This window comes from Geotrypetes seraphini, chromosome 8, assembly GCF_902459505.1.
Source record: "Geotrypetes seraphini chromosome 8, aGeoSer1.1, whole genome shotgun sequence".
NCBI lineage: Eukaryota > Metazoa > Chordata > Amphibia > Gymnophiona > Dermophiidae > Geotrypetes > Geotrypetes seraphini.
Genome location: NC_047091.1, coordinates 176,722,971 through 176,748,428, shown reverse-complemented (window position 1 = coordinate 176,748,428; position 25,458 = coordinate 176,722,971). Strand labels below are relative to the sequence as shown.

The window sequence follows — 25,458 nt, the reverse complement described above, 5'->3', positions numbered from 1 at the left end:
TTCTGATCCAGTTCGCCTTGGGACCCTGTCCCAGGGCACTCAGTTTACTTATAATCTTTGTATGTGGAACAATATCAAAAAGTTTTGCTGAAAGGCTTGACCATGTTTAGCTTTAGATGACAATGAGACATCCATGTAGCAATGTCAGGCAGAACGCGACCTGGGCCTGGATCGCTGTAGAATTTTCAGGCGTAAAGAAGTAGATTTCTGAGTTGTCAGCATAGAGATAGTGCTGGAAGTCATCTTTGTCCTGATATGGTATTATTTGGGCCTCATATCACATGCACATAATTCATTTGGCTCATGATGTTCTGAGGTCAGATGCAAGATACATTTCATCTATTTGTTTATTTCAGGTTGAATTAGAGAAGGCTGTCATAACTAAACTACACCTTTGCTTATTCTACACTTACATTTCAGGGCAAAATTGAGGAAGTGTGCTTTGACTTGTTATCATCTAGGCAATAATAGATCATGTTGATGCAAGATCGTTCATGTAACAACTTAAGGCTGGCACTGTACCTAATTGGATTGTGTGACTATTTGGTTAAATGTTTTGCAAATTACTGGTGTTAAAAATACAGTTTCTTAAGATGGACTTGGGAAAATCTACTGCTTATTTCTAGGAAAAGAAGTATAAAATCTGTTTTTTGAGATCTTGCCAGATACCTGTGATCTGAACTGGCCACTGTTGGAAATAGGATACTAGGTTTGATGGACTTTCGGTCTGTCTCATTATGGCATTGCTTATATTATGTGTAAGTTGCTTTCACTCGCAAATAAGTTAGATAATTGTTTCCTCCATTTTTGAATCTTTAATCAGGAGATTTTTTTTTTTTTTTTACTATCTTAAAGCGTAAGATGTTAATAGTAAGCTTTCAAGGTGTGTTTGTGCAGGGTTTAGGATTTTTAGAAACTGCCATATGATGTAAATGTTTGAAGTGCATTTTTGTGACTTGGTAATATGGCATTCTTAGTTATTGATATTTTTATACACTCCTTGTGCCTGTTTGTAAATCTTGATCATTGGCATTAAGGTGACTAGTCTCTGGAAGAGCTAATGAAAAAAAATGTGATACATGAGCATGTGAGAAAATAGAGATTCATTTTCCAGAATGGTGTAGTAAAACTGTAAATATTGTGCTATATTCATCTAATTTTGGTTTAGTCATCTTGGTTCTGCTTGATGGGGATGTGACCAACACATGAAAACTTTAGTGATCACTATTTTTTTGTGGCAGCTAGAAAGTAGATTTTTAGATATTACCAACATTTTACAACTGTGCAGTTACTTGCAGAGTTAAAAAAAAAATCATTGCTATTAGATAGTGAACAAAACTTAACATGCAGGGGAAATATAGGTTTTACATGGAAACTGTGTTAATACCGTATCTGTTTAGTATCAAGTTAAATCTTTATCTTGTATCAGGATAAGCCATTTAGCATATTCTTAATGGAGATTTTTATTTAATAACAGATTTCTTGAGCAGGCCAGCTTCAGTTGCTAGTTCAGTGAACAGTAGTTCATTTTAAATCCTATTTTCCTCTTTTTCCTTTTGGGCATTTATGTGCCTTCTTTTTTTGGGGGTAGAAGATATTGTGGAATTTTTTGTAAAATTTTTATTTGCTGATCAGTATGTTATCAATGATAAAACTTGCTTGCGCAGCGCCTTAATATAAATAAGGCTTTTTTGTGGAGACTTTTCTTTTTAATTGTGAAGCCTTTTTTTTTTTTTTTTTTGCTAAAACAGTTTTAAAAAACATTTGAAAAAGAAGAAATCTACAGAAAATGCAAAGTTGTAAAATTTGCAAGATACTAGCAATTTCTGAATCTGAAATTCATCAGAGTAAGTGAAATCATACCAGCATACCTAAAGACGACATGAAAAAATGTAAAACAGCCAAAACTTGATTAGTCACAGTAAGAGGAAATTGTGTATGGTGGTATGAATCGATTGTCAAATGTTTTCAAATTTAAGCAAATTGATTCTTCTAATGAAGCTTGCTGTTAACTTGTGTGCTGTGTAGAAACACTAGAATGAAGTGAACAAGAAACAACTTAAACTGGATAATAAATTTCACATTCTTAGTACTTTCTTTGCAAAATGATATAGAAATAGGAAATGACAGCAGATGAAGACCATTTGGCCTGTCTAAATTGCCTATCCGTATCAATTAAGCTCTGAATTCCTTTCCTCTCCGTGTCCCATATTGTCTCCAAATTCAGATACAGTTTATCTCTACTTAATTCAACCACTAGTTATTTAAATGGAGCGACTCCTTCCGTCCACCCTTAAAATGTTTTTCTGCTGGTTTAATAACTCCTGAAATACAGATTAAAATTGAATAAAGTGAACAAGGAAGTGATGGGAGTCTAGATTTATTTTGGATTTGCGCTGGTCTGCAATGAAGAAGGAACGTGTTAAGTTCTGTTTGTACTTTTAGTGTACAATGCAGAGAAACTTCATAACATCTTTTAGATTGACTGAAGTAGACAAGTGTTTGGATGCTTTCTCGGATTGAACCTACGAAGTTGACTTCAAGGAATATTTTTTTGTGGATTAGTAACAGCTGCAGTAACCAATCTGCCTGGGAATTTCATGATTTAAGTGCAACAAGAAATTATTTTAAAATGTTTCAGATGTTGAAGAACCATAGTATAGTTAAAGTGGATTTTGCAATTTATCAACCTTTTATGTTGGCATTTCAAAACTGGCTATATTCTCAGGTCAGTTAGTGGCTAAAGCTTCTCATCAATATTTTTGTGACTTTTTCCTATAATATTTTTGCAATTTTATTAGAATGGGGTAAAATTTTTTTGGGGTGGGGGACTGCCATAGGCAGCAAAACGTTTGATCTGTTTTTACCAATTAAAATGTATTCAAGCATTATAAATTCAGTCTACCTTCTCTCCAATACAGTATTCAGTTTTGAGAGTTGTTTTTTTTTTTCTCTTGTGATGAGAATTGACAAGTTTTAAACATAACTGTACTTTTTCCCACAAAGTCTAGAGCATACTATGGAATTATATAGTAGCACATTTAAAACGGTTACGGAAAATATTTTTTCATTCAGAACTTATTGCCAGATCAAGTGGTAAAAGTAGTCAACGTAACTGGGCTTAAAAGGGTTTAGGTAAGTTCCTGGAGGAAAAGTCCATAAACAGTTTAAGGTAGATTGCATAAAAGCCACAGCTTATCTCCAAGGTTGAGTAGTATGGAATTTTGCTGTGTTTTGGGACTTTTGTGACCTGGAATAGCCACTGTTGGAAACCCAGTAGGATAACTCTTAGCTTTTTATGTAACACAATCCTTTGAGTCCAAGTCAGTTGATTACCATCTTGATTGTAAAGACAAACTTTCAAGTCACACAATTCAGCATGCATCAAATATTTAATCTGGTGTTACATAGGAAAAACTTGTTAAAGTTATTTTAATTCTTGCTACTACTCATTTCTTAGTGACTTAAATTATAAGTTCTTCTGTCACATCCTATCCTAGACTTGTGTGAATAGTTATATCCATCATCCAGCAGGTGGAGTTATAGCACAGCTCAATTCTGTGGTCTATCCTCTTGTCATCCCAGATCTTCAATATTTTCTATCTCCAACAAGCAAATGAACAGGTTATTCATACTTGGATTCTGAGGTGTTGGCTCCTGATCCAGTTGGTCAGCTGGTCCCTAGCTTAGTGGGTGCCTTTTTGGCTAGTCCTATCTGATGGTGCCAGCTCACAGGCTCTGTACCCCCCAGATGTACCCTTTCCTCTCTACTCCTTTCTACTCTAACCTTGAACAACAACCTTAAAAAAACAACAACAAAAGAAAAACCACAGCACAACACCTCTTTACTCCTTCAATGAGTGAGATGCAGCCTTGTAGAGAGAGGGAGCTGATGGCAAAAAAAAAAAAGGCCTTCTCTTTTTTCCCTGCCTCAGACTCGCTTCAGGTTGATTTCAAGGAGACCTTGAGGCTGTTTGACATTAGTGGGTGAGCAGCATGGCAGTTCCTGCGAAAGGTTTAAAGTAGTGGTCCCATAACTGGAGAATGTTTAATGATAGGTTTCTTGAAACACAGGGTTTTTTTGTGATATGTATCTAACTTTGCAGGAATGAAACTTGATTTGTTTTGTAGTTACAAAGAAGGAACTAAGGCCCGTGTTTGACCTGAAAGGACTAAACCAGTGCCTCAAACTCTCTCTTTCATATGGAGACTCTGAGGGCAGTCATTACCTTGGTTCAAATGGGAGAATTTCTCACTGCTCTTGACTTCAAGGAGGTGTATCTGTATATTCCCAACTGGTCAGTTGCTGCTTTTTGCGGTGTTGGGCTATCACTTCCAATTCAGAGCCATGCCCTTCAGATTTAGAATGGCATTGAGAATATTTTTGAAATTCATGGTTGTGGCAGCTTTTCTTCAGTGCCAGTGAATCTAGGTTCTCCTGTACCTGGACAGCTGGCTGATTTGACATGTTGACATGTCCTTTCAGGGCAGTGTGGCAGCGACGGACAAAAGTTGTTCACCTTCTCCAGTCACTGGGTTAGGTAATCAGGCTCCAGTCATCTCACTCCCTGGAGTGTCTTGGAGTTCTATTCAACACCGAGAGGAAAAGAGTCTGCCTCATGGAGCATGGACAGATGAAACTGGTGCAGTAGATCTGCTTCCTCAGGCAGGTCCTTTGGTCTGGGACTATATTCAAGTTTTAGGCTCCATGATAGCAGTTTTGGAGGTGGTATGGGTGCATATGCAATCCCTGCATGAGTTTCCAGTTATTGGTCTCCTCCAGTGTCCCAGAATTACGCTATTCGGCTTCTATGGATGTGGACGGCCAGGAAGAGTTTGCGGTGGAGGTTGATACTGGGAAGTGGTGATGATGGATGCCAGCCTCTCAGAGGGAGCACATTAAAGCTTCACCTGGCACCTGGTCAGTAAAGGAAGTTTGGTGGACATTGATAGTGTACATGGATGTCAGGCATCTCAAAGTTAATTGAAAAGTTTCTGAAAGAATAAAGCACTCTGAGCTGGAGTTCTGTCTTACCTTGCAGATTTTCCTGTTACTGTTTTCCTTTTTGTGTGAAAACAAATGCCCCACACTAAACGCAAGGGCGTACTCTGAGGGGACTCCTCAGCCAACGGACAATCACTGATGGACCGGTTCCTGATGAGCTCACCGGCAACTGAAGGAGGAGGAAATGTGCCCGCTGACGCCCCGTTGGAAAGAGCCATAGGAGCGCTGGGTTTCAAAACCTCTCTCCCCTCCAGCTCGTTCACTCCTGAACCCGGCGCAGCACAGTGCTCAGTGTGAGAGAGCCGAGCGATCGATGAGCTCGGCGTCTTCACGGAGGGGGCTACAGCGCTGGACAGGACGCTGAGGCAACACTCTCTGGGGTTGGTGAGAACTCTGACCCCTTTGCAGTGACTCTTGGAGCTATTTGGAAGAGTCTTCAAAGACTCGAAGTTGCGGCTACAAAATCAGCTGAAGATATATCTAAGGTAGCTAATAAACTAGATGACTTTTCTTCAATGCAAATTATTCAATCTGAAATGCATAGAAAGTTTGAACTAGTGAATAAAGAGATCTCTTCATTAAAGTCTTTATTCTTTACAATGGTTCAAGATAGAACTTATCTTCAACGGAAAATTGAAAACTTGGAAAACTTCAGTAGAAGATTGAATTTAAGAATTTTGAATTTTCCTAAATTAGTAGTTGGGACACCTACTGAAGTTTTTAAAAGATTTCTAATAGAGATTTTAAAATTCCAACTGAATGTATTCCACCTATAAATAAAATATATTACCTACCAAGGAAGATACAAAATTCCCACCCTCAGGAATTAGATTTGGATAATTTAACCGGTATTCTTGAAACCTCTCAGGAGGAAGTTCAATATATAGAGGAACCATGATCGTATCATTAGTGTTTGAACAAGACCTAAATATGATAATGAAAACTTATTTCGTCTCTCCCAAAATTTGTTTATGGGAGAAAAAATTTGGATTTTCCCTGATGTCACTAAATCTACTTAACAGGGAAGGAAATTATTCTTAAGCATGAGGGAAGAAATAATAAAAATGGGAGTGACTTTTTTGTTAAGTTATCCCTGTAAATGTGTGATAAAATATGCAGAAAACAAATATGTATACTTTGTACCGGAACAACTTCGTAGTTTTTTGGATTCTCAAAAAATGATTAAGTCAACTAAATAAATAAGAGCTGCTATACAAGATTATGCCGAGATAAATCATGTTATGCCATTTACCTAAAGTTGATTACATGGTCACGAGATCTCCTTTTCTTTACTATTATCTTGTCTTTTTGGAGCCGTTTAGTGGTCTAAGGAAGAGTATATAATTAATTACTGGAGAATATTGCATAATTTAAGAATTTTTATGTTTCCATTAAGTTTATTATTCTTTATATTTGCCCTTTTTTCTTTTTTAATATGCAATATGTACATCTCATAATTTCTTGCTTATCTATTCCTCTGAATTTCTGTAACAAGAGGATTCTTGGGTTGTAAAAGTTAAAATCTATAAATAAAATAAAAAGGCTAGTGTACATGGACAAACAAGGATGGATTCACAGCAAGGAGTTGATGATGGAGGCTGCCGTGTTCATGGAAGGGAATGGGAAGAGAGCAATCTTTCTGTCGGCAGTGCACATTGTGATTGTCCAGAAAGTGGAAGTCGACTTTCTTAGCAGAAATTTGCTTGACCCAGGGGAGCGAGAATTGTCCAGCAAGGCATTCCAGGTGATAGTGGATCGTTGGGGTATTCCTCATCTGGATCTAATGGCCAATGTGCTTTGGTTTTTGTCATTGAAGGGAACAGGGCATCTTGAGCCTAGATACTTTTCTCTAGGACTGGCCCAGTGAAGGTCGTTTGTTTTCCCATTGTGGATGATGATAGATCATCTTTTGAGAAGAGTGACTTGATACTTGGGCTAGATGCAGAGAATGGCATAGGTTTGGCGCTTAAGGCAGGGTTTTTGGTGGCTATAGCTTCTGCACATGAAGTGTTGGAGCTTCAGGCCCTTTCTTGTAGAGATCCCTTCCTGTGCTTCATGAAGACAGGGGTTTCACTCAGAACAGTTCCTTCCTTCATGCTCTTAAGCACGGGTGTGGTGCACATTTGAGGGATGATGTGCAGAGCTCCATGTTAATCTGTGGAACTACCGTCCTTTGGGGGGGGGCAGTGCTCATTAAACTTCTTGATGTCCATAGAGTTCTGCAGTATCTCAAGGTGAGTAATTAATTTCAAAGATCTGATACACCGTGCCATTTTAATAAGTTGGATTTGATGGAATCTAAGCTAACGATTGCCAGGTGGCTAAAGGAAACTTATAGGTATTTCAGCTTATATTCTGGCAGATAAATAGCCGTTGATGAGGGTAAAGGCTATTGCACGTTAAGAACTTACCTCGACTGACCGCGCATGCGCGAGTGCCTTCCCATCCAACATAAGCACGTGCTCAGTTTTCCGTGGAGCTACAAAGTCGTGTGTGAAATGGTTTCTGTTTTATTTTGCTTTCCCACTCGCACGTTTTGACTTTTTTTCTTCTTTTGTTTCCTGTTAATAAAACTTAAAAAAAAGATCTCCTTTATTTTTTCTTTCGGTCTGTTTTTTTTTTCTGATGGCAGGACCTTCATTACCGCCTCAGCCCTTGGCTTTTGATTTGGCTGAGGCAGTTTTCCCTTCCATGTCCCATCCGTTGACTGGCTTTAAAAAGTGCGGCAGATGCCAGCGCACTATTTCTTTAACAGACCCACATAAGTGGTGTATTCAGTGCCTTGGCCCAGACCAGTCTTGTATGCGTGGTTCAGCGCTACAGAAGCGACCTATTAAAAGCCACCTTATTCAACAAAGATTACTTTTCGGTACCATGGATAGTTCACAGGTATCACTGACACCGTTCAAGCCATCGAAGTCGAAGGCATCACCATCGCCTGACTTATCTTCTTCCATGCTGGTGCCACAGGCTATAGCTCCGTTGGGTAAGCCAGCTAAGAAATCACCAGCTTCCCAGACGGTGTCTCAGGCCACTAAGGTATCAACAGGGCAGGATTAACCAATAGGCCAAGTAGGCACGTGCCTAGGGTCTGAAATGGTCAGGGGGGCCCGATGAAGGCATCAACGTTTTTTCCAAACAGCGATGGGCCCCTCCAGCATCGATCGGCAACACGGGCCCCACCCCATTGACGGAAAGTAAGACAAGCAAGCAACGCGTGTAAGAAAGGCAACGGGAACTGTAATTGTGCAAGCGGTGCTGCTTGCCCAAAGCTTCCCTCTGACGCAGCTTCTTGTTTCCGCCTGGGCGCATGGTGGGGTGGGACGGGGTAGGGGGCCCAGTGTACTTGTGTGCCTAGGGGCCCTCGACGAATTAATCCTGCCCTGGGTATCGAGTCTACACGTACCGACCAAGCAGAGACCATTAATGCAGCTCGTTTTAACTTCGAGGAGTGTATCGTCATCCTCTCCAGAGTGAGCCGCGGCACCATTGATACTGGCATCCAAGTCACAGATGTCGGAGCTTGATGCTCTCTTTCAATTGGAGTTTTGAGATATTTTTCAACTGGTTACCCCATGTCAGCTCCTGCCCAGCCTGAGTGTTGCCACCACTGCCCTATCAGCACCTCGGCATGATGATCATCATCGAGCCATGCTTCCAGTCACCATTCTTCAAGGCACCAGTCTCCTCCAAAGCATCGTTCTTCAAGGCACCATTCTCCCGGGTGTCAGCACAAGAAGCGATATTCCTCTGGATATCGCTCTAGTCAATCAGGTCATTCTTCTCCATTCTTGCATGCATTTAAATCTGGCAAGCATTCTTCAAAGTCAAGACATATTTCTCCTAAGTGGTCAGACAAATACAAGCATTCTACATCACCTGCTGCATCGGATCAGTACCAAGCCAAGCGTATGTACCGTTCACCTTCAATTCCTGTGGATTTGGATCTGTATCTTGTGTCCATCCATGAGGTCTCAACTTCTACTGCAGAAGCTTATGATTCGGCTGCAGAGCATTCTCCTCATAACACCTCTCATAGGGAGCCATTTTCTAATGAGCCTCTCTCATTTACTCGCTTTATCAGACAAATGAGTAAAGACATAGCTGTTTAAGCTGGAAGCGGATTCTAAATATTCAGTTTATAGAAACTATGGACTACAAACATCCTCCTAAGGAACTTCTCAAGCTTCCTTTACATGGTATCCTGAAAGAAACACTCCATAAATATTGGGAGTCTCCTTATTCTGTTCGGCTGCTCCTAGAAAGCTGGATTCCTGGTTTTGATAAGCCTCAACTTTCCCATCAATCTCTTGTGGTTGAGTCTACTCTTAAAAAAAAATCTGTTCCTTCTAAAGTCTATGCCACAGTTCCTCCAGGGCGTGAAGGTAGAACAGTGGACAGATTTGGTAGATGTCTCTACCAAAATTCTATGTTGGGTAACAGAGTCATCAACTATAACTTTTATTTCACCTGTTATCTTAAGCATTTGGTGAAGCAGATGCTTAACTACTATAAATATATTCCATCCCATCGGAAGTCTGAGTATAAACATATGTTTAGTACACTCACTCATAAACTGCCTGATGGGACAGTAGACGTTGGTGACTTCTTTTAAGTTTGCAGCCATTTATAGATGGAAATATGTTTTTTTAGTAGTAAGTGAAAAGAGATCAGTGAGATATTTAGCAGTAAGTCTGAACAAAACCTTGTAACAAAAGGTTGAATTTCACTCAGGCCTCCACCAACAATCAGTGCAGTTCACGAAAAAAAAGGCGTGTTATGGTCAAACTTCTTAAGCCCAAAGATTTCCATGTAACTCGGACAACATATGGTACAATCTGCCTATGATGCTTTTGAGTCATCTAGAGTTTCTGCGATGTCTGTAGCCGTGAGGAGGCTGGCATGGCTCAGGATAGCAGATAAGGATGCTAATCTTAAAAATAGATTAGCCAACATTCCCTGTCTGGGTGATGAGCTTTTTGGAGACTCTGTTGAGAACGCAATTCAAAAACTAAGCACATGAAAAAGTCTTTTAATTCATTACTTAAGTCTTAAGTCATCTGCATCTAGACCTTTCAAGCCCTTTTCTTCCTATTATACAACAAAACCTTTGCCGCCTCCCAGGATGCAACCGGAAAAACAGCTACAGCAGTGTCCTCAAAAAATCTCAGACATCTGCTACTCCCAAATCAAATCAGTCTTATCGACCAATGACTTGAGAGCATAATTTCAATCAGTGTAACTCTATCTCTCCCTCTTCCCATTGGAGGTCGTCTATAACATTACCATCATCGTTTGCAGTTAATCACCTCCGACCTCTGGGTTCTCAATATCATTTGAGAAGGCTATATTCTCCATTTCTTCAACATTTCTCCAGATCATCCTCCAAGAGAGTTTCCTTCCAACCTGCTACAGTCCTCTTCTCCAGGAAGTTGAATCTCTGCTCATTCTCAATGCCATCGAGAAGGTTTCTTTGGATAAGCAGAATACAGGGTTTTACTCCGATATTTCCTTGTTCCGAAGAAGACGGGAGGTCTTCGGCCGATATTGGACCTCAGAGCTCTCAACAAATTTCTTGTTACAGAAATGTTTTGGATGCTGTCTCTGGCATCACTGTACCCCCTGCTAGATTGCAACGATTGGTTATGCTCTCTAGATCTCAAGGAGGCTTACACTCGCAGTCCCATTCACCCGGCCTCTCGAAGTTTCTCCAAGTTCAGGTGGAAACTCATCATTACCTCATCAAGGCGCAGGTCCTCCTCCAGATAGAAACCTTCCTTGTCCAGGCCTTCCAGCTCTTTGAGGCCTCCAACTCCTCGATCAGGACACCAATAGCAGAACCTGAGAGCTCCGCTTCTTCCAGTGGCTTGCCCCAGTCTGTTTGTTTGCTGGGATATCAATACTCCAGAGAGGCCTCGCCTTCATTTTCCACTCGAGGCCATCCTCTTGCGGATCAATTGTCCTTTTTCTCCTTCCTCCGTCAAATGGCTGAGGACCTGGATCTTAAATTGGACTCTGGTTCTAAGTATTCTGAGTATTTAGAGGAAATGAGTGCCTGCGGAGTCTCAAACTTCCTCTTTAACAGGCTTTTTTCTCAGACTTTCAAACGAAACCTGGAGACTCCTTATGCCATTCCTGCTGTTCCAGGCAAGTTGGAATCGAGGTATAGAACTGTACATTGCAAGTGCTTTGAGAACTCCTAACTATCTCATCAGTCCCTTCTTGTGGAATCTTCTTTAAAGAGAAGTCATCCTTCCAGGGACTATGCTACTGTACCTCCTGGCAGAGAGGGCAGGACCATCCCACCAACAACAGTAGTGTCAACATCCCACATGCTGACAAGTGGCATGTGATCCCCTTCACAAGTTCAGTAATCGTCCACGGGCCTGGGGTGTAAGGTCCATCCAAAATCATTCCCAAATCTGACAGAAGCGGCGACCTGGGCCCAGGTCAAGGGCACCAGCCTGTCTCCACTCCAAAGAGGCTTGAACGATCATCAAAGATCTCAACTGATTGGCCGTTGTCTTTATCAAAATTCAATGATGGCTTCCCAGGTCTTAAATTATAATTTTATTTTTACTACTTATTTCAAGTATTTTATTGATATACTCCCTAGCTTTTCTAAAGACCTTGGTCAACACAAGCTTTTAGAGTTCCAGCAAGTCATTGCTACTTTAGCACAACTCAGGTTACACCTTCTTCAGTCATCTTATGATGCCTTTGAACTTTCCTTGAGGGTCCCTGCTTTCTCAGTAGCGATTGATATGGATCCCAATATTCAGGATCGTCTGGCCAATATTCCTTATGAAGGTAATGACCTCTGATGAATTGATAGAGGCCACCACCAAGATGTTGTCTGAACATGAGAAATCTTTTGCTTCCATCATCATACCAAAGCCTAAGCCAGCTCCTTCCAAACCTTCTCGACCTCTTCCATCCTATCAGGCGTTATCCTCTGAGGGCAGCTCCTTACACTCGAGCACCTCCCAAGAAACAACAGTAGAAGCAACAGAAACCTCAACCTTCTGCACCAAAAGCTTCTCAGCCTTTTTGACTCTCATACAGAGCATAACCTCCATCGTTCTGCCTCTGTCCTTTCCTCTTCCCATCAGAGGTAGTCTCCTTCATTTTTACCATAGATGGGAAACCATTACATCAGACCTCTGGGTGCTGTCAATAATCAGGGAAGGATACTCTCTTCAATTTCACACAGATTCCACCAGAGCTTCCTCCAAGAGAGTATCCTTCCAATCCAACCCAGACCGCCCTTCTTCAGGAAGCTCAAGCTCTGTTTCATCTCCGTGCCATCGAGGAAGTTCCCTTAGAACAGCAGAGTGGGGGGATTTACTCCTGTTACTTCCTAGTTCCGAAGAAGACAGGCAATCTGTGGCCCATTCTGCATCTCAGGGCTCTCAACAAATTTTTGGTCAAAGAAAAATATCACATGCTGTTCCTGGCATCCCATTATAGATCTCAAGGAGGCTTACACTCGCATCCCCATTCATCCAGTCTCCTGTCAGTACCTCAGATTTCAGGTGGGGAATCGGCATTTTCAGTACAGAGTGCTACCCTTCAGCCTGGCATCATCTCCACGAGTGTTCATCAGATGCCTAGTGATGGTGGCAACAGCGCTGTGAAACCATAGTCTTCAGGTGTTCCCCTACCTGGACGACTGGATCATCAAAGATTTAACATCTCGGGGGGTTATTGTAGCGACCTAAAGGACTACGTGGTTCCTACAAAACTTGGGATTCAAAATCAACTTTCCCAAATCCCACCTTCACCCCTCTCAAAACCTACAGTTCATCGGAGCTGTTCTGGACACTGTCCAAATCAGAGCATTCCTTCTTCAGCAGCGTCTGGATGCTGCTCTTCAGCTTTGCCGCAAAGTGTCTTCCCTTTCTTTACTCTCAGCATAACACATGATGGTACTACTCGGTCACATAGCCTCAACCGTTCATGTGACTCCTTTTGCCAGACTTTACCTCAGAATTCCTCAGTGGACCCTGACATCTCAGTGGGTGCAGGCTTGCGACCCACTCTTTCAACACATTACAGTCACTCCTTCGTTGAGACAGTCTCTCCAATGGTGGATGCGCTCTTCCAATCTCTCCAAAGGTTTACTCTTTCAGACACCCCCTCATCAGAAGGTCCTCACGACAGATTCCTCGACCTACGCTTGGGAGGCTCATCTTCACAGTCTCCGTACTCAAGGCCATTGGTCCAGCACGGATCGTCAGTGTTGCATCAATCTGTTGGAACTCGGAGCGATCTTCAGTGCTCTCGAAGCTTTTCAGCATCTTCTTCACGACCTTATTCAGACGGACAATCAAGTTGCCATGTAACATAGAAACATAGAAAAAGACGGCAGATAAGGGCCGCGGCCCATCTAGTCTGCCCACCCCAATGACCCTCCCCTATTTATCTCTGTGCAGAGATCCCACGTGACGATCCCATTTCTTCTTAAAATCAGGCACGCTGCTTGCCTCGATCACCTGAAGTGGAAGTCTATTCCAGCGATCAACCACTCTTTCAGTGAAAAAGTATTTCCTGATGTCGCCGTGCAATTTCCCGCCCCTGATTTTCCATGGATGTCCTCTTGTCGCCGTCGGACCTTTGAAAAAGAAGATATCTTCTTCTACCTCGATACGGCCTGTGAGGTATTTGAACGTCTCGATCATATCTCCCCTCTCTCTGCGTTCCTCGAGTGAGTATAGCCGTAATTTATCCAGCCGTTCCTCGTACGGGAGATCCTTGAGTCCCGAGACCACCCGGGTGGCCATTCGCTGGACTGACTCAAGCCTCAGTACATCCTTGCGGTAACAAGCAGGGAGGAACAGGATTTCCCCCTCTTTGTCAGGAAGCTCAAAGGGTGTGAGACTGGGCAATCCATCGCAACACCTTCCTGAAAGCTGTCTACCTTCAAGGAGAGAAAAACTTCCTGGCGGACAAATTGAGTCGTCTTCTGTAACTTCACGAATGGACACTCAATTCCTTGCCTCTTCATCACATTTTTTCTCAGTGGGGAACTCCTCAAATAGATCTCTTTGCATCTCCTTACAACCACAAACTGCCTCAGTTCTGCTCCAGGATATACTCTCCTCATCGCCTCGAGGCAGATGCTTTCCTTCTGGAATGGATGAATCTGTTCCTGTATGCGTTCCCTCCATTCCCTCTCATTCTTGAGACTTGTCAAGCTCAAGAACAATCATGCCATTATGATTCTAATAGCTCCTCGGTGGCCCAGGCAACCATGGTTCTCCCTTCTACTTCAGCTCAGCAGTAGGGAGCCATACCTTCTACCAGTTTTTCCATCTCTGCTTACACAGAGTCAAGGATCTCTTCTTCATCCCAACCTGCAGCTCTACACTTGACAGTTTGGTACCTCTCAAAATAACTCCTCTTCAATTTTCTCAACCTGTTTGGGACATTTTAGAGTCTTCAAGAAAGCCTGCCACGAGGCAATGCTACCACCACAAATGGTCTAGATTTTCTACTTGGTGTTATCTCTCATAACAAGGAGCCTCGAGATTCCTCCTTGTCTTCCGTTTTGGATAATCTTCTGCACTTATCAACCTCTGGCCTCAAGTCTACATCCATTCTAGTCCATCTCAGTGCAATTGCTGCTTTCCATCAGCCTATTGAAGAAAAAACCCTTTCTGCTCATCCTGTGGTTTCCAGATTTATGAAAGGACTTTTCAATGTCAAACCTCTCAGTGGTTTGGGATCTCAATGTTCTTGCTCAATTGATGAAGCCTCCCTTTCTCATTGCCCTCACATCCGCTCGAAGAGTTGGTGAGCTGCAAGCTTTAGTTGCTGATCCACCTTTCACAGTTTTCCATCATGACAAGGTGGTCCTTTGTACTCATCCTAAATTCTTACCTAAAGTGGTTTCAGAATTTCATCTTAACCAGTCCATTGTACTTCCAGTGTTTTTTCCAAGACCTCATTCTCATCCTGGAGAATCAGCTCTTCATACCCTGGACTGTAAACGTGCTTTGACCTTCTACTTAGAACTCACCAAACCACACAGATCTGCTTCTAACTTTTTGTCTCCTTCTATCCAAACAAGTTGGGACATCCAATTTCTAAGCGAACAATCTGCAACTGGATGGCTGCTTGTATCTCTTTCTGCTATGCTCAGGCTGGACTGCATCTACAGAGTCGAGTCGCAGCCCACAAAGTCAGAGCCATGGTGGCTTCTGTAGCTTTCCTCAGATCCACTCCTATTGAGGAAATTTGCAAAGCTGCCACCTGGTCCTCGATTCATACTTTCACCTCATTATTGTCTGGATGTTTTCTCTAGACGGGATGGCCATTTTGACCAGGCAGTATTACAAAATTTATTCTCCTGAATTGCCAACACTCCCACCATCCCATTCGTAACAGGTGTTATCCAGGGACAGCAGGCAGCTATTCTCACAACCCACCCACCTCCCCTGGTTGGCTGAACTGAGGAGACATGCCCTGTGCTGGGCGGGAAGGCACTCGCGCATGTGCGGTGCGGCAGACTTGAAACTTCTGAGTTTCTTCAAGCAAGTCTTCTTGCGAGGCTGTCTGCATCCGGGCTCCGTGGATGGCGTCACCCACATGTGAGAATAGCTGCCTGCTGTCCCTGGATAACACCTGTTATGGTAAGTAACTGTGCTTTTCTTACCGACATGCATCACCTTACACTTATCCATGTTAAACCTCATTTGCCATGTCGCAGCCCATTCTTCAACTTCACGAATGGATGCTGAACTCAGTAGCTCCCCATCCAATTTTTGTTCAGGTAGACATTTTTGCCTCTCATCACAACAACAAGCTGTCCCAGTTCTGTTCCAGATTGTATGTTTCTTATCGCCTGGAATCAGATGCTTTTCTCCTGGACTGGACAAACAAGTTCCTTTATACGTTCCATCCATTTCCACTTACTCTCAAAATCTTGTCGAATTCAAACAGGAATCTGCAACCATTATTCTGATAGCTCTTTGAAGGCCCAGACAACCTTGGTTCTCCCTTCTACTTCAACTCAGCATCAGGGAGCCACGTCTACCAATTTTTCCATCTCTTCTTACACAGAGTCATGATTCTCTTCTTCATCCCAACCTGCAATCTTTGCACCTGATAGCTTGATATCTGTCGGGCTAGCTTCACCTGACCTTCAGTTTTCTCAATCTATCAATTTGTCAAGAGACATCTTGGATGCTTCCAGAAAACCAGCCACAAGACAATGTTATTCAGTTCTAGATATCTTCTCCATTTATCTCAGTCTGGCCTCAAATCCACTTCCATTCGAGTACATCTTAGTGCAATTGCTGCTTTTCATCAACCATTGGATGGAAAACCTCTCACTGCTCACCCTGTGGTTTCCAGATTTATGAAAGGACTATTCAGTGTCAGACCACTTCCAATGATTTGGAATCTTAGTGTTGTACTTGCTAAGCTGATAAAACCTCCAGTTGAACCATTGTCTTCAGCTCATCTTAAATACCTTACTTGGAAAGTAGTTTTCTCATTTCTCTGACTTCCGCTCATAGGGTCAGTGAACTTCAAGCTTTGGTAGCGGATCCACCATTCACTGTATTTCATCATGATAAGGTGGTTCTTCGCAGTCATCCAAAATTCTTACCAAAAGTGGTCACGGAATTCCATCTCAATCAATCCATTGTACTTTCAGTGTTTTCATCAACCATTGGATGGAAAACCTCTCACTGCTCACCCTGTGGTTTCCAGATTTATGAAAGGACTATTCAGTGTCAGACCACTTCCAATGATTTGGAATCTTAGTGTTGTACTTGCTAAGCTGATAAAACCTCCAGTTGAACCATTGTCTTCAGCTCATCTTAAATACCTTACTTGGAAAGTAGTTTTCTCATTTCTCTGACTTCCGCTCATAGGGTCAGTGAACTTCAAGCTTTGGTAGCGGATCCACCATTCACTGTATTTCATCATGATAAGGTGGTTCTTCGCAGTCATCCAAAATTCTTACCAAAAGTGGTCACGGAATTCCATCTCAATCAATCCATTGTACTTTCAGTGTTTTTTCCCAAGCCTCATTCCCATTCTGGAGAAGCAGCTCTTCACTGTAAACGTTTGGACTGTAAATGTGCCTTGGCCTACTATTTGAAAAGAACTAAATCATACAAATTGCCTCCTCAACTGATCCTAACAAGTTGGGGCAGTCTGTTTCTAAAAGAAAAATTTCCAACTTGTTAGCTACTTGCATCTCCTTTTGCTATGCTCAGGCTGGGCTGCAACTGGAGGGTCGTGTCACAGCCCACAAAGTTCGAGCTATGGCAGCTTCAGTAGCTTTTCTCTGCTCTACTCCTATTGATGAAATCTGCAAAACTGCCACTTGGTCCTTGGTTCATACTTTCACCTCTCATTATTGTCTGGAATCCTATTCCAGACAGGGTGGCCATTTTGGACAAGCAGTATTACAAAATTAATTTTCTTAAAGGCCAACACTCCCACCATCCCTTTTTTGGTTAGCTTGGAGGTCACCCACATGTGAGAATATGCTGCCTGCTTGTCCTGGGATAAAGTACAGTTACTTACCGTAACAGGTGATATCCAGGGGCAGCAGGCAGATATTCTCACAACCCACCCACCTCCCTTGGTTAGCTTCTTAGCTGGCTAGCTGAACTGAGGAGCGCGTGCCCCTACATCGGACGGGAAGGCACTCACGCATGTGCGGTGCGGTCAGTCGCAAACTTAGTTCTTAAAGTGCAATAGCGCTTTAGCAGCTGTCCATACCGGGGTTCCGTGGATGACGTCACCCACATTCACATGTGAGAATATCTGCCTGCTGTCTCTGGATAACACCTTGTTACGGTAATTAACTGTGCTTTCTGTGAGCCATATAGCGATATCATGGGCGGCACATTCTCTGACCTCAAGCAGACATTTGCAGGGCAGCAACATGGTCTATGTTGCTCACCTTTGCTAAGCACTATAGGTGGCATGTTTGGATGCTGTCTTTAGAGGTTTGGTTCTGTATGCAGTAGGATTATGGCCCCCCCACTCTCTTTAGGATCTGCTTTGGAACATCCCACAAGTCCTGGAATAATGGGAGGGGACATAATTGAAGGAGAAATTAGGACTTCCCTGATTAATTTTCTTTCCATTATCCCTTCCCATTATTCCAGGAGCCTGAACATGATTGAGTGCATTCACTGTACAAGAAGCCCTTGAAGATACCTGGTATTTGCATTTCTGTGACGCTTGATTGTATTCGTATCTCTCTCCCTTTCCACTTGCTGGTCGATAGACATATCTATTCCCACAAGTCCTGAAATAGTGGTTTCCTAATTTCTCATTTCATTCTGAAGAGGATGACAGAATTGCACAATCCTAGGAATGACTGACTAAAAAGAAGTGTGTATGAAATATAATCATGTAACCACAAAGAATAGGGGGTAGAGGCAAACTCTACAAACTATCGTATGCATGTTAAACTATTGAAAAAACACAATCTGAGATGGTTCTTTGGCGGGAAGGACATCATAGTTGTATAAATGAACCAGATCACTGGATCTCTTATAACACAGTTATTTCAGATCCCAGTCATAAGAACATAAGAATTGCCGCTGCTGGGTCAGAATAGTGGTCCATCATGCCCAGCAGTCCACTCACGCAGCACCCCTCTGGTCAAAGACCGGCGCCCTAACTCAGTCTAGCCCTACCTGCGTACGCTCTTGTTTAGCAGAAACTTGTCTAACTTTGTCTTGAATCCCTGGAGGGTGTTTTCCCCTATGACAGACTCCGGAAGAGCGTTCAGTTTTCTACCACTCTCTGGGTGAAGAAGAACTTCCTTACGTTTGTACGGAATCTATCCCCTTTCAACATTAGAGAGTGCCCTCTCGTTCTCCCTACCTTGGAGAGGGTGAACAACCTGTCTTTATCTACTAAGTCTATCTCCTTCAGTACCTTGAATGTTTCGATCATGTCTCCTCTCAATCTCCTCTGTTTGAGGGAGAAGAGGCCCAGTTTCTCTAATCTTTCGCTGTACGGCAGCTCCTCCAACCCCTTAACCATCTTAGTTACTCTTCTATGGACCCTTTCAAGTAGTACTGTGTCCTTCTTCATGTACGGCGACCAGTGCTGTACGCAGTACTCCAGATGAGGGCGCACCATGGCCCGGTAGGGACAGCAGCATGATAATCTTCTCCGATCTGTTCGTGATCCCCTTCTTTATCATTCCTAGCATTCTGTTCACCCTTTTCGCAGCCACGCTCAGGCCTGTGATTCTGCTTATAATCCTGTATCCTACCCCCACCTACCTAAATCTAATTTTAATCAAAATTAAATTCTTCATAATGCGTATATGTCCCATTGGCTTGAATTGTCTTTCACAAATATTGTTCCATCATCTTAAATTATCAAATAGGCAACACTTATCTTGTTAATCTTGTTTAGACTCCAGTGCTGGCAAGCTTCTATTACTCTTGATGCTCAATATGCTGTCACTAAAATGTTTCAATCAACTCAATTTGCTTCGGGAGAAATTTGCACAGCTGTTGCCATTATCAAACCGTTTAACACTGCAAAATTTTGCTTTTTGTTTTTTTAATTAAAATTAGATTTAGGTAGTTTGGGGGCGGGTAGGACACATGATTGAATCACAGGATTGGGATCTGAAATACCCTAACTGTTATAAGAGATCCAGTGATCTGATTAATTTAAACAACTTTGATGTCCTTCCCGCTGAATAATTGTCTCTGATTGTGTTTTTTCAGTAGTTTTAATGTGCATATGATAGTTTGTAGAGGTTTGGCTCTACTCCTATTCTCTGAGGACGCTTTTGTGCTATCTGGATAAGAGTATTGATGTGATTTCAGACTCATTCTGATATACAGTATAATCATGTAACAATGTTTCTCTCTGTTAAATAGTACTTTCCCTAGGCTATTTTACCTTAAATTTAACTGATTATTTTATTCTTTTACAGTACGTTTATGGGATGAGGTTTTTTTTTTGAAGCTGTAGTGTAGATGGTTTTATATTGCAATTTTGGTAACTTTTTTTTCCCCTTAATTCCAGCACTACTCATGAATTCTTGTTTGGAGCCCTTGCTGAGCTGGTAGATAATGCAAGGTATTTGTCCAAATTATGTTTTGATGTAGGAATAGTGCTTGTCTTATTATTCAGAGCCCAGATTGGTCATGTCAGAGTGTATCCAGCGGTCAATCTGTTAGATATAGGGGGGAAAATATTGTAAGGTAATCTTGTAGATATTTTCTGAGGTAGAAGATACTGTTTTCAGGTTAGACCATAGTTCATTGCATATCTTTTTATTTTTAGTGTTCAGCTGGTGAAAAAGTGGTTGGGGCTGATGGAATCCATCTTGACAGTCTGTAGTTAAAAACTATACTAAAGTGGAGGAGGAGCCTAATGGTTAGAGCAGTGGGTGGAGAACCTGTTTTAAATCCTACTACAGCTCCTTGTGACCTTGGGCATGTCACTTAATCCTCTATTGCATCAGGTATAGATTTACTGCCTCTTACAAAGCCGTGCTAGCAGCTGCCACACGGCAACAGCCCCAAAGCCCTTTAAATCTCTATGGGCCTCGGGGCCCTTAGCGCAGGGCAGCCGCTAGCGCGGCTTTTTAAAAGAGGCCCTTAGATCACAAGCCCTCTAGGGACAGAATTATCTACAGTACTGGAATGTATACTTATCTCGATAGCTTTTGGACTTACAGCTCAAATGATCAGCTCAAATCTGAAGGGGGATAATGGTTTTATTATTTGTAGCTGTTATTTTGCCGCTACAAAAAATTGTCATCGGTTCAGCAACATTTTCAATAAATTTGAAAAATACAATAAAATCATGCATTAAGCATAATTCTCACTTTCTTGTTTTGTAGAGATGCTGAAGCTACACGAATTGATATTTACACAGGTAAATGTATCAACTTTTTATCAGGACATCAATGCTCTCTGTAGGGACATTTTTAAAAAATGTGTATGTTATACATTGAGTTAGACAATATAGTCAGGTACTTGGAGTAGGGAGGTTTGGCTCAGATGCAGCCAAAGTATGTATCGGTATCATAGTATGTATACTTTCAGCAACAGGAAAGAGGCATCCTTAAGGGTATCTTTAGGTCAAGAGAGGACCATGCACACACTGCACAATTTTACCCCACTCTACCAGCTACACACACAGGTGCAGGAGAACATTTTGGCACATAATTTGTTTTAAGGATTTTTATATTTTGCCAGTTTGTGGACGGTTTGAAAAAGTGCCTCCATGCTCAAACGTTGGTAAGGTGTTTGAATTGTACATACTTATGTATGAGGGTGAATCGGAAATTAAAGGTAATTGTTAAATTGCACGATAACCGGAAGAGAGCTAGCAAAATGCAACATATGTACTTGTACGATGCTTGTTGGATAGTTTGTACACACACAGTGCAGCGCTCAGCCTTTAGTCATGTGGCAGCCACAAGGTCAGAAACATGGACATTCCATTGCAAGATTGCACCATCAAAGAACAATGTGCAATAGTGTGCTTTCTAAAGGAGTGAAACCTGTGTAAATTCACTGTCTGATATTGACTCAGGATGGACAGCACCATGAATCCATAAAAGGTTTAAAGCAGGAAGAACAGTTGTAACCGATGAAGATAATCGCGCACACAAGAGCACATTGACAGGGTGGATGTCTTGATTAGAGAAGACTGATGGATAACGATGTCTCAGTTGGCTGCAAATTTGCCATAATGCATGATACAGGAAAGTTTGTGCTTGATGGATTCCCAAAGAGTTTACTGATCTGCACAAGCAATAGCGTGTGGAGGTCGTGACTCAATTCCAGAGATGGAATGAAGATCATCTGTGCATTCTGGAGAAAATTGTTACCGGTGATGAGACATAATTAAATCACTATGACCTGGAGAGCAAAAGACAAAGCATGATGATTTAAAGGAAGTGGTGCTCACCTGGCTTCTGGAGCAGCTGAAAAACTTCTTTGCAGGAATAGAAACATACAAACATGATGGCAGATAATGGCCATCCAGTCTGCCCAATGGCAGTAACCAGTTATCTCTAAGATAACTACGTGACTATCCCAGGCTTTCTTGAAATCAGACAGTCTCTGTTTCCACCACCTCTACCAGGAGACTGTTCCACACATCTACCACCCTTTCTTTAAAAAAGTATTTCCTATGAAGGAAAAATATGTACTCTGCGAATTCTATTGTTTATACTTTACTGTGTGTGAAGGATTTCTAGTATTCAACTATAATATTAGTGTCTTTCAGAGCCCTAACTAAAAGCTCCAATGCTCATAGGAATTTTATGAGCGTTGGAGCTTTTACTGCAGTGGCCAAATATAAAAAAAAACCTCTTAACATGGCTTGATAAAAGGGGGGGGGGGGGCTAAACTTTTTAGTAGGTATTGATGGGTGGAATAATGGCCACAATGATCCTGTTGTATGCTCTTGTATAAAAGAAGAAGGGAATGTCTTTCTTGCAGAAAACTGATATACAGCAGACTTACAGGAAGTAGCAACAAAAACTATAATAGAAAGTGAAAAAAATTTCAAATGTCTAGTATGCAGTTTAATCACAGACAATGCTGCAAATGTATCCAAGATGAGAATAAGTTTAGAAGAGTATGAAGAGAAGACTAATATTGACATTGCTAAATACTTCTGCAACAATCATTTTGCAGCAGCTCTAAAAAGAATGTGTGCAACCAAGCTAAAGCTCCCACAAGATGTTAGATGAAACTCTGTAGTGGACTGTTTAGAGCAGTATATCAACTGGCCTATTCTGATGACATCTGGTTGTAAATATTAAGATTATACTAGCAAGAATGAGTCTGTAGAAAACCATGATTTAAATCTAGTCTGACTAGTGATTTAAAATTGATTTGCTTTAAATCAAATCTATCCTAAAACATGCCTGAGTAGGTATAGAAGAATTTGAATCTTGGCTTCCCTCATACAGGCTTTTGTTTTACACCATTCTCATTGCGGTTTATCTTAAACCTTAACAACCATGGACCACTGAAGAAGGTGTGTTCTCCGAAACACGGACCGTGTTGGGTTCCTTGGTTTGTAGTAAGGTGATATCAATAACTGCATTAATATTTGGTACAAATAAACATAGCCTGCATCTTGTACATTTTGATTTGCAGTTTTTTCTTGTTTTTTAAATAAACAAAATAAGCCATTTCATAGATCCTTTTATGCCCTTCTGCGACTTATATTCCTCTTTTCTGGTTCAGCAGCTATGGCTGTCTCTTGACACTTTCCAATATTGTAATTAAACACGAAAAAGCTGAGTACTAGAAAAAGTAACATCGATGAGCTCAACCACACTAAATCAGGAACTCTTGCAGATCAATCATCTTCAACACGAGAACAGTATCACAAACTAGCAACCTCATCTATGATGCCTTTAAAAAATGTATGGAAGTCCTGGCAAAGAATCATATTGAATATTTTGTAACCTAAACCATCACCTGTGCAGTGCTGCCCCCATACAACAGGAAAAAAAGATCAAATAACTGCACATCATGTCTTGGCCTAAATACAGCCTTGGGCTACCACTGTTCTGACCACCCCATCCAGGAAACTATTAGCCTCTTACCAAAATTCCTTATTAAAGTCCCGCAAGAGCTGACACAGCCATTTGGAGATCAGCACGGGCCCAGGCAGGAGCACTCTTGATCTCTGCGCTTCTGACCGGGAAATTCGCTAGACCACCAGGTACAATGACAGCGAGCGGGTGGGATTAAAGTTGCAGCAGTGGTGGGGTTTATAAAAAAAAAAATGTGGCAGGGGGGTTGAAAATATGTAGCGGTGGCGGGGGTGGTGGCTTAAAAATATGCGGTGGGTTTAAAATATGCAGCAGCGGGGGGGGGTTTTTAAAATATGCAGCAGGCTTAAATTTGTATCTTCGCTTCATAAGACGCACTTACATTTCCACCCCCTTTTTGGGGGTTGAGAAAGTGCTTCTTACGGAGCAAAAAATACGGTACTTTGAAATAGGATTTTGCATTTCTTAGGGAAATCAAAACTACATACCAATCAACCGAGTTGACATAAAGAGATAGACGGTAACCAGTGTTCCCGCTAAGCTGCGCTGGCGTGTGCTGGCGCACAAAATATACATCGCAGCGCACAAGTTTCTCGTCACAGCGCACGGCGTACGGCAGATGGCAGGGCGGCGAGAGGAGAATCGGGCGAGTTGGCTCATAACTTGCTGGCGCCTAGCTCACAGCGAAAAAAGGTTTGCTCACAACACCCGCCCGCTTAGAGGGAGCACTGACGGTAACCCTCCCCTCTGCCTGCCAATGTTAAATGGAGCTGCGTCGAAATTGGAGCCATGCCGCCGCTGTAGCACATTCCTTCTGCCACGTTCCCGCCCCTCCTGTGACGTACGGGACCGTGGTAGAGGAAATGTGCTACGGCGGTGGCTGGTCTCCAATTTCAACGCGGCTCCTTTTAACTTTGGTGGAACTGCGCTGCACTTGAGGGAGGGAAGGAACGGAAGGCCAAATCTCAGCGATGGCAGGAATTGTTTGACGGGCCAAATTTTACTACCCTGCGGGCCAGAGTTTGACATGTCTGATCTAGAGTGATAAAACATTAGTATTTTAAAAAATTCTTCCAAAAGAAAATGAGAGTTTCTGTGGTGTTAAGATTTAATGTTTTTCGGGGGCGTGGCTTGGAAGCGCTGGCAAATGGATGGCTGACTGTTAAGCTCCAGTTTTCCAGGCAGTTATATGAATAATTTTTAGCTCAAAGTTGATTAATTTTTGGCGAAACAATTATATTTCACCATCGGAAGATGGCAAGCACCAAACAAAGCTAGAAGCTTCATTTGCTTCTGGAGAAAAAAAAGGAAAGCGGTTAAAACTGGATTCAGTTAATTCTGCTGCAGTTGCTCAACCTGAAGATTCTACTGCTTCAACAGACATTGTGGAGGAATTAAGGGCTATTAAAAAAAATCCTTACAGATAACTTTGCTCAGCTGGCAGCACTCAGGGAGGAAGTTAATTTTTTGACAAAACAAATGGAGATTGCAAATGGCAGAGTAGAGCAGCTGGAAAACAGAGTGGTCGTTTTAGAAGAGGGGAAAAAACAATGTGGAAAATATCAAAAACTTTTAAAGGAAATTGAAAAATGTTTGGAGGACCAGGAGAATAGGTCCAGAAGAAATAACATAAGAATTCTTGGTCTTCCAGAATCAGTGGAAGGGAAAGATGCTGTGACTTTTTTACAGGACCTAATTCCTAAGCCGCTCCCTTTAATCTGCGAGGTACCCTCTTGAAATTCACACAGAATTCCGGGTAAAAGACCTAATGGATATAGAGGAATTAGACCTTTAATATTCAGTGTGCTTAGGTTTCAGCAAGTGGCAGAAATATTTTGTCTGGGTAAAGAAAAGAGAGAAGTGAAATTTCAGGATGCAAAAATAGTATTTGTGTGTAGGAATGCCACATAGGAAACACGCA

General features: G+C 42.0%; 1 protein-coding gene across 4 annotated transcripts in view; it reads left to right on the top strand.

Moving 5' to 3' along the window:
- MORC2 (MORC family CW-type zinc finger 2) overlaps positions 1–25,458 on the top strand; it is a 248,790-nt gene that overhangs the window by 4,597 nt on the left and 218,735 nt on the right. For all 4 annotated transcript variants that reach the window (XM_033954118.1, XM_033954117.1, XM_033954120.1 and 1 more), the window contains exons 2-3: positions 20,033–20,086; positions 20,856–20,890. In XM_033954118.1, the coding sequence (XP_033810009.1) occupies positions 20,033–20,086; positions 20,856–20,890 (89 nt within the window). The remainder of the gene's footprint in view (positions 1–20,032; positions 20,087–20,855; positions 20,891–25,458) is intronic.